This window comes from Euprymna scolopes, chromosome 20, assembly GCF_053919585.1.
Source record: "Euprymna scolopes isolate OS-2025 chromosome 20, ASM5391958v1, whole genome shotgun sequence".
NCBI lineage: Eukaryota > Metazoa > Mollusca > Cephalopoda > Sepiida > Sepiolidae > Euprymna > Euprymna scolopes.
The window spans coordinates 64716472-64733598 of record NC_136501.1 but is presented as its reverse complement, the minus strand read 5'-3'; the positions used below and the strand labels follow the sequence as shown (position 1 = coordinate 64733598).

The 17127-nt window shown below is 31.5% G+C and overlaps 1 protein-coding gene across 2 annotated transcripts in view; it reads left to right on the top strand.

The window, feature by feature from the left end:
* The window catches only part of LOC145241452 (mitogen-activated protein kinase kinase kinase 4-like), a 145847-nt gene that overhangs the window by 69577 nt on the left and 59143 nt on the right, over positions 1-17127 (top strand). For both annotated transcript variants that reach the window (XM_080104428.1, XM_080104427.1), the window contains exons 5-9: positions 1926-2083; positions 2853-3164; positions 10638-10737; positions 13664-13747; positions 14124-14393. In XM_080104428.1, coding sequence (XP_079960554.1) covers positions 1926-2083; positions 2853-3164; positions 10638-10737; positions 13664-13747; positions 14124-14393 — 924 coding nt within the window. The remainder of the gene's footprint in view (positions 1-1925; positions 2084-2852; positions 3165-10637; positions 10738-13663; positions 13748-14123; positions 14394-17127) is intronic.

Genomic DNA, 17127 nt, shown 5'->3' with positions numbered 1-17127 from the left:
TTCGGGTCTTGATAAACGGTGAGTTTCTTAGCAAAAAAAAAAAGTACTGGTCTTTCTTCAACTGATTAATTCTAGCATATCACAAAGCATTTTCGGCCACATGTTTGTCCACAAATGATGATTAAAAAACACAAAGAATTTTTAATTTCTGACTTATTTGCAGAGTAGAATGGTAGTTGTTGTCTTGAAAAACAACACTACAGCTTTATTTTAAAACTTTTATTGGAAAAAAATCATTTCAAGTAACTTGATTATGTAGTAGAGCTGGCATCTATTCAATGTAGCCGCCTTCAGCGTCAATCACCACCTCAATACGGGTCCGGAATTGGGAGCATGCCTTTTCCACAAGCGCTGGTGGGAGCTTGGCGAATACTTGGCAGATGGCAGCAATCAGGCTGGCTTTGGTGATGTTCTCAACTTATGACCAAACAAAGTTGTCCAGCTGGTTTAGGTTGGGGGAGGAGGGAGCCAGTGAGAGAAGGGTACAAAGTCGCAAAGCCAAACCTGGGTCTCTTTGGACTTGTGAGCTGGCACCAAGTTCTGCTGCCAGGTACAATTCGAAGATGTGAGGTGGCATGATGTGGCTCTCACTGGAAACCACACCAAAGACCATAACCGTGACCTGAAATTTTGTTTTCACTACCCTGAGTACATCGCTGTTGTTTGTGGCAATCCAGCGATGCATTTTGATGGTCCTGTTGTCAAGACTTGGATTGGTAGAGAGCATGAGTTGTACAGCAGGGCATCTCTGGTAGAGGGTCTGTAACCAAAAAAAAAAAAAAAAAGAAAACTGGTTTTCATCAAGTGGAAATGGAATCGTGTCTTTTCTAAGGCGTCAATTTTATCGTTTTACTTTGTAACTGCTAATATATCTCGACCATTACTTTATCTACTGTTGTTACCTTGTTGGTTCCCACCAGAGTAGTTAACACACATGATGTCTTTGCGACTCTCACAATCGTTATTCTTATATTTTTTGATCGCTGATAATATTTATCAAAATTGTTTTTGTTTTTACACATTCCTTCCCCAAATGACAAATGTTTATTTTTCAATTCAACTCCTATCCCCTATATATCCAGATACATTCAATCTTGAATTTCAAAAATGCATTCAGAATCCTATTTCAATCTTAACCTATATTCCATCAATCAACTTTTGTAACCTCTCATCATCCTAATAACTATTATGAATTATTATTATTAGTAGTAGTAATTTTTCAAATCTTCAGAAGTAATCTTGATACATAACCCCCCCCCCCCAAATAATTCTTGTCCAGAATTCCCTCTATATTAAAAACAAAAATAAAGTTGTATGACGTACATATCCACGATGAAATGGAAATGTTATATTCCAAAAATTAAATAAATTGATTAAGTAGTTTTATTTTTAAATAAGAAAATAAAATTTGGAGTATTCAAGTGTCTCTTGCCTACCATTTTGAAAAAAAAATGTCAAGCAACAAAGGGAAGATAACTCAACAATAAATCATATCTACTAGATTTATGTTGTAATGCCTATGAATTCCCATTAATCGATTAAAAATTTTCTTTATAAAAATCAAACTATTTGATCAATTTACATAATTTTTAGTATATGATATCTTTGTTTCCTCACGGGTATGTACATCATACAAATTTTCTTTTATTTTTATTTTTTAATACAGGGGGAAAATCAGGACAAAAACCATTTTCCTTGCACATTCTCTATTTAAAATTTTATCTTTCTCCTTTTTTGTGTTTTCTTTTTTTCTTTTTGTTTTTTTCTATCGTGTTTACTTTTTGTTGGTATATTTATGCCTTATGACATTCTTAAAAATAAGAGTTTGTAGGAGGAAACAATTGATTTTATATTTATAGGCAGTACATTTGTTTTGAATCATGTTTCATTAATAATTTTTTTTTTTTTTTTAAATTTCCTACCAGGTTTACTTCAATTACTTACAACATTGGATGAGTAACTTACAGAATCTTCCGGATGCTTCGCACAGTTTAAAGAACACTTTAGAAGAAGAATGGGCTTTTACGAAAATAATTTGTCCACATGTGATTGGTGGAGAGGCAGAAGCAGGCAAACGTTTCAGGTGAATGCTCATTTGGATTCCAATAGGAATGATATATTAAACTAGCAAGGTTACCCTTTATTACCCAGAAACCCAATAGATTATAGGAAAAGTAGAACTAAGCGATCTGCTTAGAACAGGATGATAATAGTTACATAAAATAACAGGTATATTTTTAAACTTTGACTTTATTACTCAGGGATATGAGTTCTCCACTTTTTAGCTGAATTCGGCTTTTTCATGGAATTCGATTTTTTTTCTAAACCCAAAAGAAGTAGATTTTGGTTTAAGTTAATAGATGTGAATTCACCATAGCTTGATTGAAACTTTCCTTTTCCCTCTTAGGACAGTTCTCCCTGAAAACTGAAAATGTCAATTTTGCTTTGAAGGCTAATAGCAATTCATGAAGAGGATAAGTGTTAGAATAGTATCACTTAAACTTGAATTTTACCAAATGCTTTATCCATTATGCCACAGGTCCTAGCAGATCGCAAGGAAATTGAAGATTCAATTCTTAGTGTGGGCACTAATCAGATTACAATTGTGAATTCCTTCCCGATCATGTCTGACAGAACGAAAGCAAACTACTCTCATGGATTAAATAAAGGATTCTTTTTGAAATTCTGTGCAATTCCAGAGTTTGATAAGATTCACATGATGGAGGTTGAAGGTTACATCAGCTGAAATGTGAAAATAACAATGTACATAGAAATGGTAATTGAAAGAATCCAGATATTATACTTGTTCATTATTTTTATTTATTTATTTATTTTTTTTCATTTTATTTTAGTGCAATGGCTAGTAGTTTACTAGCATCCATAATGGATTTCTTGGACAGTGGTATCGACGAATTCTACACACAAGACAATGAAGAATATGACAATGAAGAAGAAAACCACACAAATGAAAATAATGACGACGGTGAACATAATCGAGGAGAGATTGATGATTCAGAGAAAAGTGAAGATATAAAATCAAGGGCCCGAAAATGCAACAGAATCGATTCCCAAACCCAAAAAGGAAATGAAAAGTCGACTGATGATAGCAGTGGAGATAAAACGGATGAGGATAATTATAGCAAAAGCAAAGTTTTTAAATTGAGGTAATTTTCCAATGTTATTATTTGCAACTTCATGATTCCTTTTTATACAAAAATTATTTTGCATTTTTTTTTTTTTTAATTGTAAATTAATTTTTATTTGGGAAAATGAAACAGTAAAACCTGAGCAAAAATGTACCTTAAATAAAGCAAATTGTCCTGTGTGAAATGATACCATGTTTCTTTATTGTAAACACTTTTCTTTTTCTTCTACTTACAATCATTGTCAACAATTTCCACTACTCTCTTGTATTATTCTTGCATTAAAAGGATAGGAACACAATTCGATTCATACTGAAACTGGATAATAATTAAACAAATTTAAAACAAACAATAAATACTTTTCAAAAATTAAAATAACTTTTAATGAAAACAAACGATAAATATTTTTTTATAAAAACGAATGCTAAATATTTTTAATGGGTCTATCATTTTTAATACAATTTTTAAGAATAATAAACAAATTTTATTTTTTTACATCCAGAAAGCAGCAAAATTTTTATTTAAATTTAACGCAGAAACATCACACAACTTTTCCAACTTTTGAATCCTTGTTTTTATTTATTACTAGCGAGGGGTACCCGGCGTTGCCCGGGTGTTTTTCGGGGTATGTGAAAAAACCCCGAAAATGTGAAAAAAAAAAAACGAAGCCTTCACGACATGCAGTTGGAAAATAGTAAAGTGTTTAAAAAAACAAAACAGGTGCGCGTTTTTGATTGACATGACGGCAATAGGTATTCAGCAGTTACGATTTTGTGCGGGACAGTTTTGAATGAGGTGAATAAATCGGTTTGTTTGTTTTTAAAAACCCGCTCCCTGTTTATTAGGAGGAGGGAAATGAAAGCTACATACAGTCTGATATGACGAAGTCGACATTGAACAAACGTTACTTAGCTCTCTTGAGACAACTGGCTTTTGGCTTGTAATTAGAGTCGAGTTTTGCTTTTTTTTATACCGAAAACCGAATATAACGCATGCCGATGCGGGAAATGTGGAATAATTAACGTTTGAAAGTCAATAAAATTAAATAGACAAGCGAGATCCGTGAGTAACTCTGAGATATTACAATTTATAGATGATATAAAAAGTTTTAAGAAGTTGTGAACCGAGCAAGTGCTTCTCTGAAAGAAGCCTTTTGTGGACATCGAGGAAAAGCGTACATACATACATACATACATTTTTGCTTTTATATATAAAGATTTCAATTTTAGTATAAATCGTGTTCCTTATTTTCTATTTTGCAATAAAAAAACTAATTGATAAAAAAAGTTTATGTACAAAAAAAATATATATTTTTTATTAGAAAAGGGTGAAAAACAAACAAAATATATTTGAAAATTGTACCCATTTTGTGCTTCCATACCTCAATTGATGGACACGGGTGCCACCTGCTGGCGTATTTCAAAGTTAGGGTCTGGCTTTGTGCACAATTACCAAGACTAGTTATCTTGTGAAAGAATAATAGATTCTTATAAGACTAGTCATGTTGTGAAAGAATAAAAGAAAAAAAAGAAAACATTGATTCATGTTTGAATTAAAAACTTATTAAATGATATGTAAAACAGATCCAATATTTTTACATTGAAAAGCATTGTAAAGTTGAAAATATAAGAAATCATTTTCAAAATCAAACTCTATGCTAACAGAATTTTTTATTTTTATTTTTACATTAAACGAATACAATATAAATCAAATATTTTGTTTGACCTTCCTGAGTGAGTTATAGACATTTTTTTATCAAATCAAGCTATAAAAAACAAATGCCAGTGATAGCTGATCTTTCCTTGTGTCAAATGGAAATGGTTATTAATATTTTAATTTTGTGTAGAACCCACGTTAGTACGTAAGAGTAACAGATCTAATATTTCTACAACTGAAGAAGGACAGAGTTGACCAAAATATCAGATTTATATTGTTTTTATTCATCTATATATCTATAAAAATGAAAGTGTCTGTCTGCCTGTGTGTGTGTTTCTGTGTACATTTCCCTATGCAATAACTCTGTCAATTTTCAGTCTACAGACTCGAAATTTGATATACAGGGTACTGAGATTTGGGAAAATCTTTGTAATCCGTTTTTGGCCAGAAATTTGTCTGTTACGGGTTCAAAGTTCAACGATTTGATCTTTGAGAACTCTACCAAAATCCTCCGCCAATTTTGGGTCTAAACAATTGAAATTTTAGATATAGGTTCCTTGGACATGGATCTAACTTAATAACTTGATTTGAGCCCAAAACAATAAGTGTTAAGGGGTCATAATAGGGGTCAAATTTAAAAAAAATTGACCGCTTTTTTTTTTTTTTTTTTTTTGCTCAACATATACTTCTAAACACCCGGGCAAGCCAGGCTGAAATGCTAGTTGGAAATAAATAAATCTTTTAGCATCAGAATTGAGCTTTCTTATAATCTGTAAAATATTGAATGACCTAGTGCCAGAACTCAAAATATCGAAGGTTTTAAAGTGTTGTGTTTTTAGTTTATATAACCGTGTCTATGTATGTCTAGTGTATATAAGGTATACATGTTTCTGTAATTGATACTGTTGTATATTTAATAGACATTCTATGTGTATGTAGGCATTTTCACATATTCACGACAGTAACAGGTAGTCTTTAACAATGACAGATAAACCTTTGTCTGCTCGACACATATCTTATTCATTGTCTTCCTCTCCTCTGGCAGCAGGCATCTGAAATGAAATCATCCTCTTTCGAATGGAGCACCCAAAGTGCTGAGTTATCATTTCTACATCTTTATTTCCAAATGTTCCACATCTTGGAGTTTGCAGCTCTTAATCTGCCTTACAATTTCCTTAGTTGGTGCGTAGATCCTTCCATCGAACCACAGAGGCAACTCCTATCCACTCTAACCCAGTGGCTAGCTAATTACAACTTGTCTTCTCGGCTTTCCATTACAGACTGACTCCTTATTCTGATTTCTTCTAGCTTACGTGTCTCTGACATCAGCCAGAGTGGACAGCATGCGAGCCACATCATCGTATTCTAAACCAAATTCCAAACTAGCTTTGTTTATGGTTTTCCGCTATTCATAACATTTTTCCTTGAACCAAAATTCCCCGGTTAAATATTCAAACAAAAATATTTTAACTAACATTCTTTTCTTTTAAACATATAACAAATACTACACTGTGATCATAGCTAAAGGGCCACCACATAACAAATGGAAGTTTATTGAGCTGAGGTCAGCATGAGTAATACATGAGACGACCCGACCAGTTGGTTGAGTGCAAGAATATGCAAGACTGAATCTCCATGCTGAAGTGACAAGATTCTCCAATTTCTTTGGTTCTGGATATGACTTTAAAAGGCATCCAGTTGTGAGGGTCCCCACTTGGGGATTGTGGAATTACTCCCAAGTCGACACTAGTCCAAGGTGGTAAATACCTGTTAGGACATTTCGTACTACCAGATCAGGCTGTCTGAAGATACTGGCACCCTGATCAAAAATGCACCGAATATTGATGCTTTTTTTTTTCCTTTCCTTTTGCAAAACTACCATTTTCTGCAAAGTCAAAAACAAACAAAAAACAATTCTTCTACAAAAGAATTAAACCAAACACCATGAATAAATATTGGTCCCTCGATTTATCTGAGAGGGACCTATGTTTTCAGTGGCATCCATGTATATGTCTGTTAGTCCGGGCGATTGCCAGATAACCATCCATTAGTTTTTCCTGAAATTTTGCCACAAATTGTATTTCATTAAATAGATCTGAACAGTAAAAATTATTTTTTCACAAAAATTCCTGTTGCGTCCACAAGGGTCAAAAGGAGTCAAAAATGTCCCAAAATGGCCAAAAATGATAACTTTTGATCCATCCATCAGATTTTTCTGAAACTTGGACAAAATGTGGAGCCCATTGTTCTTAATATAAATCCAGTATGAGTGGCCCTGGAAAAATTCTGGTATGCGTCCCAGGGAACTTTTAGTGCTAAAAACGCCCCTTTTTGTGGATCTTCTTTTCATATTTCTCAACAAAAACTTGATATGTCTGACTATATAGTGGTTTTTCATGGTGGTCAACTCAAGTATACATGTTTAAAGCCTGAAACTGCACTGTTATCCATTTACACTGGGATTCAACATCCCCAGGGGCTCAAGAGGTCAGAAAAATGGCCAAAAATAACACTTTTTGCCTCATAACGTTTTATCCAGGGTTGCGGAGTCGGATGGTAAAAGTCCGACTCTGACTCCTAGAATTACTAGGATGTCGACTCCGACTCCTTTAATATCTACAACTCCGACTCCCAACATCGACTCCCGATTCCTTGACCCTATGTGAAAATCTATTTTGCAGATCCATATACCAGCCTCCCACATCTATTCAGCATTTTATAATTACTTTCCATGTATATCATTTTCGACGTTTAACATTCACTTGTATGATAAATATACTCACATATAAACTCAACCAGCTTTATAGAATAAGTTTAGATAACAAAGGGATAAAAAGTTCAAAATTAAATTTTATTATGCTATCAGTTTAAAATAGAATACAATATTTAGGAATAGGGAAATCTCTTTAGGCCATGGCATTTCGAAGCCAAACGCTTCTCATCAGAAGAGGGGGATAAAGACATTATACAGAGAATAATATTTTAAAAGATAATATTGCCTTTATGGAATGAGGATCAAAGGTAAAACAGGAAAAAGCCATAAAGGGCTACAGTAGCATGGATTGCTTATTATTGAAATATCATATACATATATATATATATATATATATACACACACACATACATATATATACACACACATACATATACATATATATATATATACACACATATACATATATATATATATATACATATACATATATACACACACACACACACACACACATATATAAAATACACAATGGTATTATTTATGCTCATGATCATTTACCAGCCTATCAGCATATTCAAATCTATAATAGCAGAGTTGCACTTCAAGCTATATATTTTCTTTTTCCTTTGTAGCCTCTCCTCTCCCGAAAAACTCATCTGTTATTGCATTTGTCCATTCTCATAAATCTTCTATCACAATATTAGGGAAAAAAAATCAGTCTATAAAAATGTCTTATTTGTAAACATAAAAAAATAGGCTTTATTTATAATTATAGAATTGAAAGTTGCAAATAAGAATTTAATAATTTACTTTCAAAAACAAGATGGCTTCAGTGAGCTTCTCTTTCATTGCAGCCCTTTGGTCTGTCCTGATTAGCCTTAGCGCTGAAAACAAAAGTTCAACACTCACTTGTGTTGGAGGAAGTGCTGCTGCCAACATTGCAGATTCTTTCACTATCGCAGGGTACTGCTTTATAGCTTCATGAACATTTAACTTAGACTTTCTATCTAGTTGTTCTACTTGCTGTAATGCAGCATGAAAGTCTAGCTTGAAACTTGCTAAGGCTTTATTCACTGAAGATAGCGTTTTAGTTTCTTGGTTGAAATAGTGTCTGGAAAACCATTTAAAAAAAAATTTTTTTTTTGGACTTCAGGAGTCGGATAAAAAATTCCGACTCCGACTCCTAGTACTTCTAGAAATCCGACTCCGACCCTGACTCCAGTTAAAACCTCCGACTCACTCCGACTCCGCAACCCTGATTTTATCCATCCATTAGATTTTCCTGAAACTTGGCCAAAATCTGGAGGCCATTCTTAATATAAATTCAGTATGGGTGACGGTGGCAAAATTCTGGTTCGCAGTCCAATGGGACTTTTAGGGCTAAAAAAACATGCCTTTTTGGAGCTCTTTTTTTTTCATATTACTCAAAAACTTGATATGTATGTATATATAGTGGTTTTCCATGGTGCTGAATTCAAATATACATTGTCTTAAGGCGTGAAACTGCACCATTTATCCATTTTCACAGGGATTCGGCATTCCCAGGAGCTTAAAAGGGGTCACAAATGCCCCAAAATTGCAAAAAATTACATTTTTTACCTCATAACTTTTGCCCCATCCATTAGATTTTTTCTGAAACTTGGCAAAAATGTGAAGGCAACGTTGGCCCTTTACACTTCTCACATTCATCATTTCTTCACTTTTTTTTTGTGGTGTCATCTTACATGCAGCACCAGAGGGGGACAACGTATGCGCAGCTTGTTTGAAGATATAAAGAACTTGATGTATAATAACTTTAGAAAAAGTTACTGGATTCAACATTAAATGACTTGACAAAGGGTTGATATGCCGTAAAACAAAAAACCAAAGCAATTTCTTTTAATAATTATTTCATAATGAATTAAAGTAGTTAATCAATTAATAGGACACCAACACCCCCCTCGTGTCATACAGGATAATTGCTCAGTTACACTGGTAAAATTTTTTTTTCACCCAGCATTTATTTCATTTGCCTAAATCAAAATACATATTGTACTTTTTTTTCTTCATGATGATATATATATATATATTATTATATATTCTGTTTAAGTGCTTATTCAATTTTATCTCCATATTAAAAAAATTGCACAAAAATTTTATGTATGTATCTGTTAATTAAAAAAAAAAAAAAAAAAAAAGGGACTGTACAACTAAATTTACACAAATTCATCCAGTATTGTTTTTTTATTTTTATAAAATCAAATTTGATTGGTAAGCGATTTTTAACCTGTTTGAATTATGTCCTTTAGCCACTGAACTTACGCAGAAAATAGCAAATAACATTTTACTGTTATAAAGTTTTTTGTTTTTTTTCTGTGTAAAAGAAAATATTTAAGGAATTTGCATAATTTTTGGTGTACTGTCTTTTTAAAACCTAGCACTTAATAACATTTTTTTTGCCATTCTGTTTATTTTTTTAATATTAGTGTAAAACTGGATAAACATGTCTATTTAAATATAAGTATTTACTTGGTGTTTCACCAAACTATATAACGCATTTTTTCCCCCCAATAACATCAAAATCACCTTTATAGTTCTTGTCCAGAATTCCCTTTATATTAAAAAGAAAAATCTGTATTACATATGTATTCATGACAAAATGAAAATATATTCCAAAAGGCACATAAATTAAGTAATTTCATTATTAAATAAGAAAGTCAAATTTTATAAGTAACAGAATAGTGGCTGTTTTTTTTTTCCACAATTTTGAAAACAATCTAAAAAAAAAAAAAAAAACCCCAGATAATTCAATAATATAAACTGGTGAGATTTATGTTGTAAAGCCTATGAATTCCCATTTATCACTTAAAAATGATTTTCTTTATAAACATAAAACTACTTAATCAATTTATATGATTTTTGGAATATTTTGGATCCATCATGGGTACATTATACAGATTTTTCTTGATTTTTTTTTTTTTTTAATACAGGAAGAACAAACCGATTTTACATTTAAAAAATATTCTTATGTGTAATTTCAGTTCAAACTCGTCTCTGTTCATTTTTAAAATTTGGGTTCTTGTAGAGTTTTGTGGGTTTTACTTTAAAAAAACAAATTTTTTTTTTTTTTTTTTTTCTTTCAGACATCGTATTCAGCAAACATTTCGGGATTTCAAAAACCTTTTCCGGGAAGGAAGAGAAAGGTCATCAAAAGCGTTGGGCTTTGCTAAAATGCTCAGAAAAGTAAGCGGAACACATTTTCATCCATAAAATATTCTAGAGGAGTAAATACAAAAGTTATTAAGGTTTAACCTTTTCTTCTTTGCTCATAAAATTTTAATTTGCTTACATGATTCTTTTCCTTTTTATTATTATCAGTTATTATGAAGATTAAACCTCTTTGTTGATTAAAGATCAAATTTGCATAGATTATTATTGAAATGAGTTGTGCATTTAGAATAGAAAAGCACTCTCATTTTAACAGTCAAAACAACTTTATTGGCTGTCTTCATTAAGATGTAAAGGAAAAGTAATTAGGAAGTTTATTGGCTGCCAAAAGTCTATGAACAGTTTATCTTTAATGGATAAAGGCAAGAGAGAGGAAGGAACTATAAACAGAATATGTCCAGAAGTTTAATTGGAGTAAAAAAAGTTTGAAAGTTCATATAAGAAGACTGTTCTTATGAGAAACTCCTTATGTTTTTAAAGGAAGGCTAAATTAATGTGTGTTAGTAAGTGTGTGTGTATCGGTGTGCGCTATCATGGTATCAATCCATGTGTGTGCATCTGGCTGCCATGTTGAATCTTTGAGTTTTCTCGTGTAATGTCAGGAAGTATATCGTAGTTGAATGCCTGCATTAATCAATAATACTTGGGGGTTTATTAAAATGAGTATTTAAAAATGAATATGTAAATTAGGCATCCCATTCATGGCCTATGTGTATTGTAACAGTTTCTCTTATTCAAATAATTTACATTATAATAAGATTTTACGGTTCTTGTCTAGAATTTCTCCTATATTAAAAAAAAAAAAATTTTTTAAATAATGAAAAATCTGTATGTACATACCTACAACAAAACGAAAATATTATATTTCAAAAGTCATGTAAATTGATCTAGTTTTAGTTTCATATAAGAAAATCAAATTTTATGAGTAACAGAAGAGCGGCTGTTTTGTCTGCCATTTTGAAAACAATTTAAATAAAACAAAGAGAGATAACTAAATAATTCAAAATTACAAGATTTATGTTGTAATGCCTGCGAATTCCTATTTATCGTTTTAAGATGATTTTTTTTATATACATAAAACTACTTGATCAATTTACATGCACTATATTAAAGCAGGAAATATGAAAGAAGTCTTTGAAAACAATGATACAAAAGACATCATTTCCTTCCTAAGAGAAACTGGACTATACAAATAACTCTGCAGTTGTATACAATGGATATATAAATAACAAACCAAGTTCTTACCAAAGAAGTCAATCATCTTGATTGACGCCATAAAGATTGAAATAAAAACATGGCATTAAATAAACCAACCAATCAACAATTTACATGATTTCTGGAATATGACATTTTTGATTCATCATGGGTATGTACATCATATAGATTTTTTAATGTAGGAGGAATTCTGGATAGGCACCAATTTTACACTTGAAATAATTAAAAATTAAATAAGTTATTCATTTAGATATTCAGAATGAATTATGTTACAGTCGACCAAGTTTTTCATTATTCTATTTATGTCACTAAACTTTACTATGTAAGTTTAGTATAAAATAATTGTTGTAAAGTTTGTTTTTTTTCACTAATGAGTTACCATTATCAATGTCAAAAACACTTGAGAATAAAGATTAATGAATTGGATGGATTGTCAGTTGAAATGATAAGAAATATTATATTTGCTACACATACAATTGAGATTCTGGTGGTCAATGAGGATTTTTTTTTTCCATTTACACCCCAAACAAGGCACAGTGCCACTTTGATGAAGGGGGCTACTATCGGGGACATAAGTTGCAGGGATACTATATAGGGAGATGAGCAGCAAGATGTCACATTACACTTGAACTTCTGCATGTCAGAACAGTTGGAAAAGTAGAATCCCGGAAGGGAGTTCCAAAGTCCAACAGTTCTGGGGAAGAAGCTATTGGAGTAGAAGGAATGTCTACTGTATAGAGGTGGGATATTGCTGTCGCGAGGGTACAAGTGCTTGTAGTTTGTCAGAGCATTCACCATTAACATACTTGTAGAACAGGCAGAGGGATGCAACATTTAAAGGTTAAAGCTTAGATGACAGTTCAAGACCTATCAGGTTGGCAATTCTCTTTTGAATCCCAGATGTGACAACAATCTCCATACAGGAGCGAATGGTGGCCTTATAGAAATACAGGATACTTTCAGGCATAAGTAGCTTTCTAGCATGTTAGAGAGAGCCCACCTTCCTCACAGTGGCCCTGGTAATGCTCTCAATGTATCTGTTCCAACTCCTGTTCTTTGTGAATGTTAGGATGTTAGGCCGAGGACAAAAACGAATGAACACACACACACACATGGATTGATATCATGATAGCGCACACTGATACACACACACACACTTACTAACACACAATTATTTAGCCTTCCTTTAAAAATATACATAAAGAGTTTCTCATAAGAACAGTCTGTTTATATGATCTTTCAGGTAATGCATCTTTAGCCATTGCTATTGGTGGTTGAGAAGGTTTCTTGTAATTATTGAAGAAAACAAGCTTAGTCTTGGCAGCATTGAATGTAGCCGTTCATTTATGTCCTTATTCCATTAAAGATTGGAAGTAATCCTCTAGTGTTTCTGCCATTGCCTTGTATATGTGTTCATGTACACTTGTTATAGAGAGTCGTGTCATCAGCAAATATACCTGTCTCAAGAGACAATTTTATCAGGGAGGTCATTTATGAATATTAGGAATAATAAAGGTTCAAGGATAGAGGTTAAAAATGTAATTGTCAATTTCTCTTTGTTATGACAAATTAGATTTTTAAATTCTTTTAAATATGAAAAGGTGTTATATTATTTGGAATGTTCAGACTATTATTCTCATTTTGTATGTTATTTTCATAACGTTTCTTTTGGTATAATCTTTCGTATAATGTTTTTGATATATATATTTTGTTTGTTCATTGTTAGGATCTTGAAATTGCTGCTGCTTTTAAAATTAACATATCTACCACCGAACTGTTAGACAAGTTGAAAAAAACAAAACATGTAATGGTAAGTGGGAAGGATTTTCAATTGTTTTTAATGAAATTACTTGTAATTTTTATGAACTTTTATTTTAATTTCCTTAATAGTTGGCAAGTTTTTGAAAAGTTATTTTTGATGAGTGACTAAATGATCTTTGAAAAGCTGTATTTGAAGCATAGCTAAATAGTTACTAAGCCTTTGAATAATGATTATCAAGCCTTTGAATAGTGACCAAATCGTTGCCGAACATTTGAAGAAGGGTGTGTGATTAGAGACTAGGCCTTCATTTGTCTAAATAATAGCTCTGTCTACTATTGTCATGCTCAAGTTATGTCATTTTTATTGCTAGGTGCAGAAGTTAAATGGTTCTTGATTGCTTTTTTTTTCTTATAACTTTCTGCAGGTAACTGTTCCTCCGAAACTTGGTTATATGATTTTTATTCCTGAGAGGATCCTCTCCGAAAAGCGCCTTATTTTACAATTACTTAATGTTACGTGTGGCAAAGAGGACTATTCACCCCAACAAGAATTGTATAACCAGTTTGATGGTCATGACAAAGGTTATTTACTGATGATGAAATCTGATGATGAAGAAGACAGCCTCTTATGGGAAGAGCCAATTGTCCCAGTGGATGCCACTGCACAAACGGCTATTGCCTTGTCTCATATTGCTGTAAGTAAACAAATTACTTTACACACACATTTCTTTTTTTTTTTTCAAAAGATATTTTTTAATTTTTATTGAAGTTTCAAAAAATAATTTATTAAATTAAAAAATTTTTTTTAAAGATATTTTTTTAAAGATATTTTTTTAAAGATATTTTTTTAAAAGATTTTTTTTTAAAGATATTTTTTTAAAGATATTTTTTTTAAAGATATTTTTTTAAAGATATTTTTTTAAAGATATTTTTTTAAAGATATTTTTTTAAAGATATTTTTTAAAGATATTTTTTTAAAGATATTTTTTTAAAAGATTTTTTTAAAGATATTTTTTTAAAGATATTTTTTTAAAGATATTTTTTTAAAGATATTTTTTTAAAAGATTTTTTTTTAAAGATATTTTTTTAAAGATATTTTTTTAAAGATATTTTTTTTAAAGATATTTTTTTTAAAGATATTTTTTTAAAGATATTTTTTTAAAGATATTTTTTTAAAGATTTTTTTTTAAAGATTTTTTTTTTAAAGATTTTTTTTTTAAAGATTTTTTTTTTAAAGATTTTTTTTTAAAGATTTTTTTTTTAAAAGATTTTTTTTTTAAAGATTTTTTTTTTAAAGATTTTTTTTTTAAAGATTTTTTTTTTAAAGATTTTTTTTTTAAAGATTTTTTTTTTAAAGATTTTTTTTTTAAAGATTTTTTTTTAAAGATTTTTTTTTAAAAGATTTTTTTTTAAAAGATTTTTTTTTAAAAGATTTTTTTTTAAAAGATTTTTTTTTAAAAGATTTAAAAAAATTTTTCTTTACAAGACGTTTTTCTTTTTTTTTTTTTTTAGGATTTGTTTTAATTGTTTTCAATCCATGTACTGATATGATTTGGATTATTTTTATTATTCACACAACTGTTAGAGAACCACTTATCTGGAGAGATTCAATAGATTTTGATGGCTTCCCTATCGCCTGTCCACTTGTCTCATTTTTGCCTTTTCTGTAGGGAAAATCGGAACTTACCAGGATAGCACGTGCATGTGGGTGTTTTGTAGGGTTTAGTTGCTTGTTAAGAAAAAACAAATTTTTTTTTAAAAATGGCGGCTCGCAGTTGCTTTTTTGATCACACGTGAATAACAAATTTTCGTCTCTGTAAATGAGACTATACCAGATGCATAAAAGGAACCGCGGATAGAACAAGAGGTTGTGTTGGAATAAGGCATGTTATGGAAATGGACACGTGCAACACTGTTGAAGGTGATTAGAAAAACCGTGGAAAAGATAAAATTTATTGAAACTGACTTTTAAACTAGAGAATAATTTCCTCACAGTCTCCAGAGTCTTGATTCAAGGGGGTTCAGTTCATAGTACCACAAAAATATAAATATTATTTCAATTTTGAGGTATGCTGATTTAAGGAACGTGTTAAAACAATTTTCAAAATCATATCACAAATCAGGAGATAATTGTGAAAAGAGCAGGGTGAGACTTGTGATTGAAATGAGCGAATGTTTCTCCTTTTGCTTCCTCTGAGGTTGGAGAGTCGACTATATTTGTAAAGTGGAATGAAGCAAGAGAATACTGACGTTCTACAATAAATTATAAGCTGTTGGAACTTTGTTATACATTAGGGGCTCTACATCAGTTATGTTTAAGTCAGCTAGCGTGAATTTTGACAAGGGTCACACTGAGTGCATGATAACTCAGATCTGTAAAACAATTATTCCCAGGGTTGAATGAAAGATGAGTGATGTAAAGTTATGGCAGGGAACATCAGGTCAAACGCTGTAGACAAAACAAATGATGATGAATGATGTCATGTTTTTTGAGCTGAGAAAACTGTTTTCAGATCAGTCTCTCCAAAGAAGCCATGCGAATGAGCCACCAACAAACTGATAATCTTCGTGAATGTTACCAATATCTCTGTCTGTGCACGTTACTCATTTCGTTAAGTTAGAAAGTTAAGTTTAAGAAGTAAATGATTAGCTACGATAACATTAGTCTTGTTCCTGAATAAATTTTCTCCAATGAAGATATATGAAAACTCTCAGCCAACATCTTGTGTCAGTCTTCATAAAAGGAAGTTGAAAGCATGGAAAAGACCAGCATGTATAAATGTGATATTATCGATATGGCCTCTTGCCAAATGTTTAAAAGTAAAAAAAAAATAATGTTTATCAACTAAACAATACATAGGCATTTGTTCACAAAGTAACACAAAATAAAGCTAAAATAAAGATGGTTAATCAAGGAGTGGCAGTTAACGGAAACTAAAGACAGAACAAAAGGATCAGTCAATATATTTTAATTAGTGTAGAAGTGGTAATTAGTTTTGCGAAAGTTAGGGATTGTTGCAGACCGTCTTGTGTTTGCAACAGTTGACGACCGTTACAGTTGAGGACACTTGTGAGTTTGACACAGTTGAATGCAGGTTGCGGCTTGGACCAGAACTCTGCCTCGAGGATAGATGTAAATGTGAACTTTAGCGTGCAAAAGGTCATTGGTATCACATGCCCACACCCAGAGTGCAACTGATATTTGCATAATGTGTTGGAGTTTGTATTTTATTTAATTTTATTTGTATATTTGTGAACCTGTGTGCACCCTTCAGCAACAGCCAATGTGAGAGACGACGATATGGTCAGAAGAGAAGAAGCTCATGGAAACGGCGTTGGGATTTGCAGTTGTTAAATGGAGTAGCATGTGATATTGCATAAGACTTTTGTTTGTGATTGAAAATGTTTATTGTTTCAATTCTTCATTTT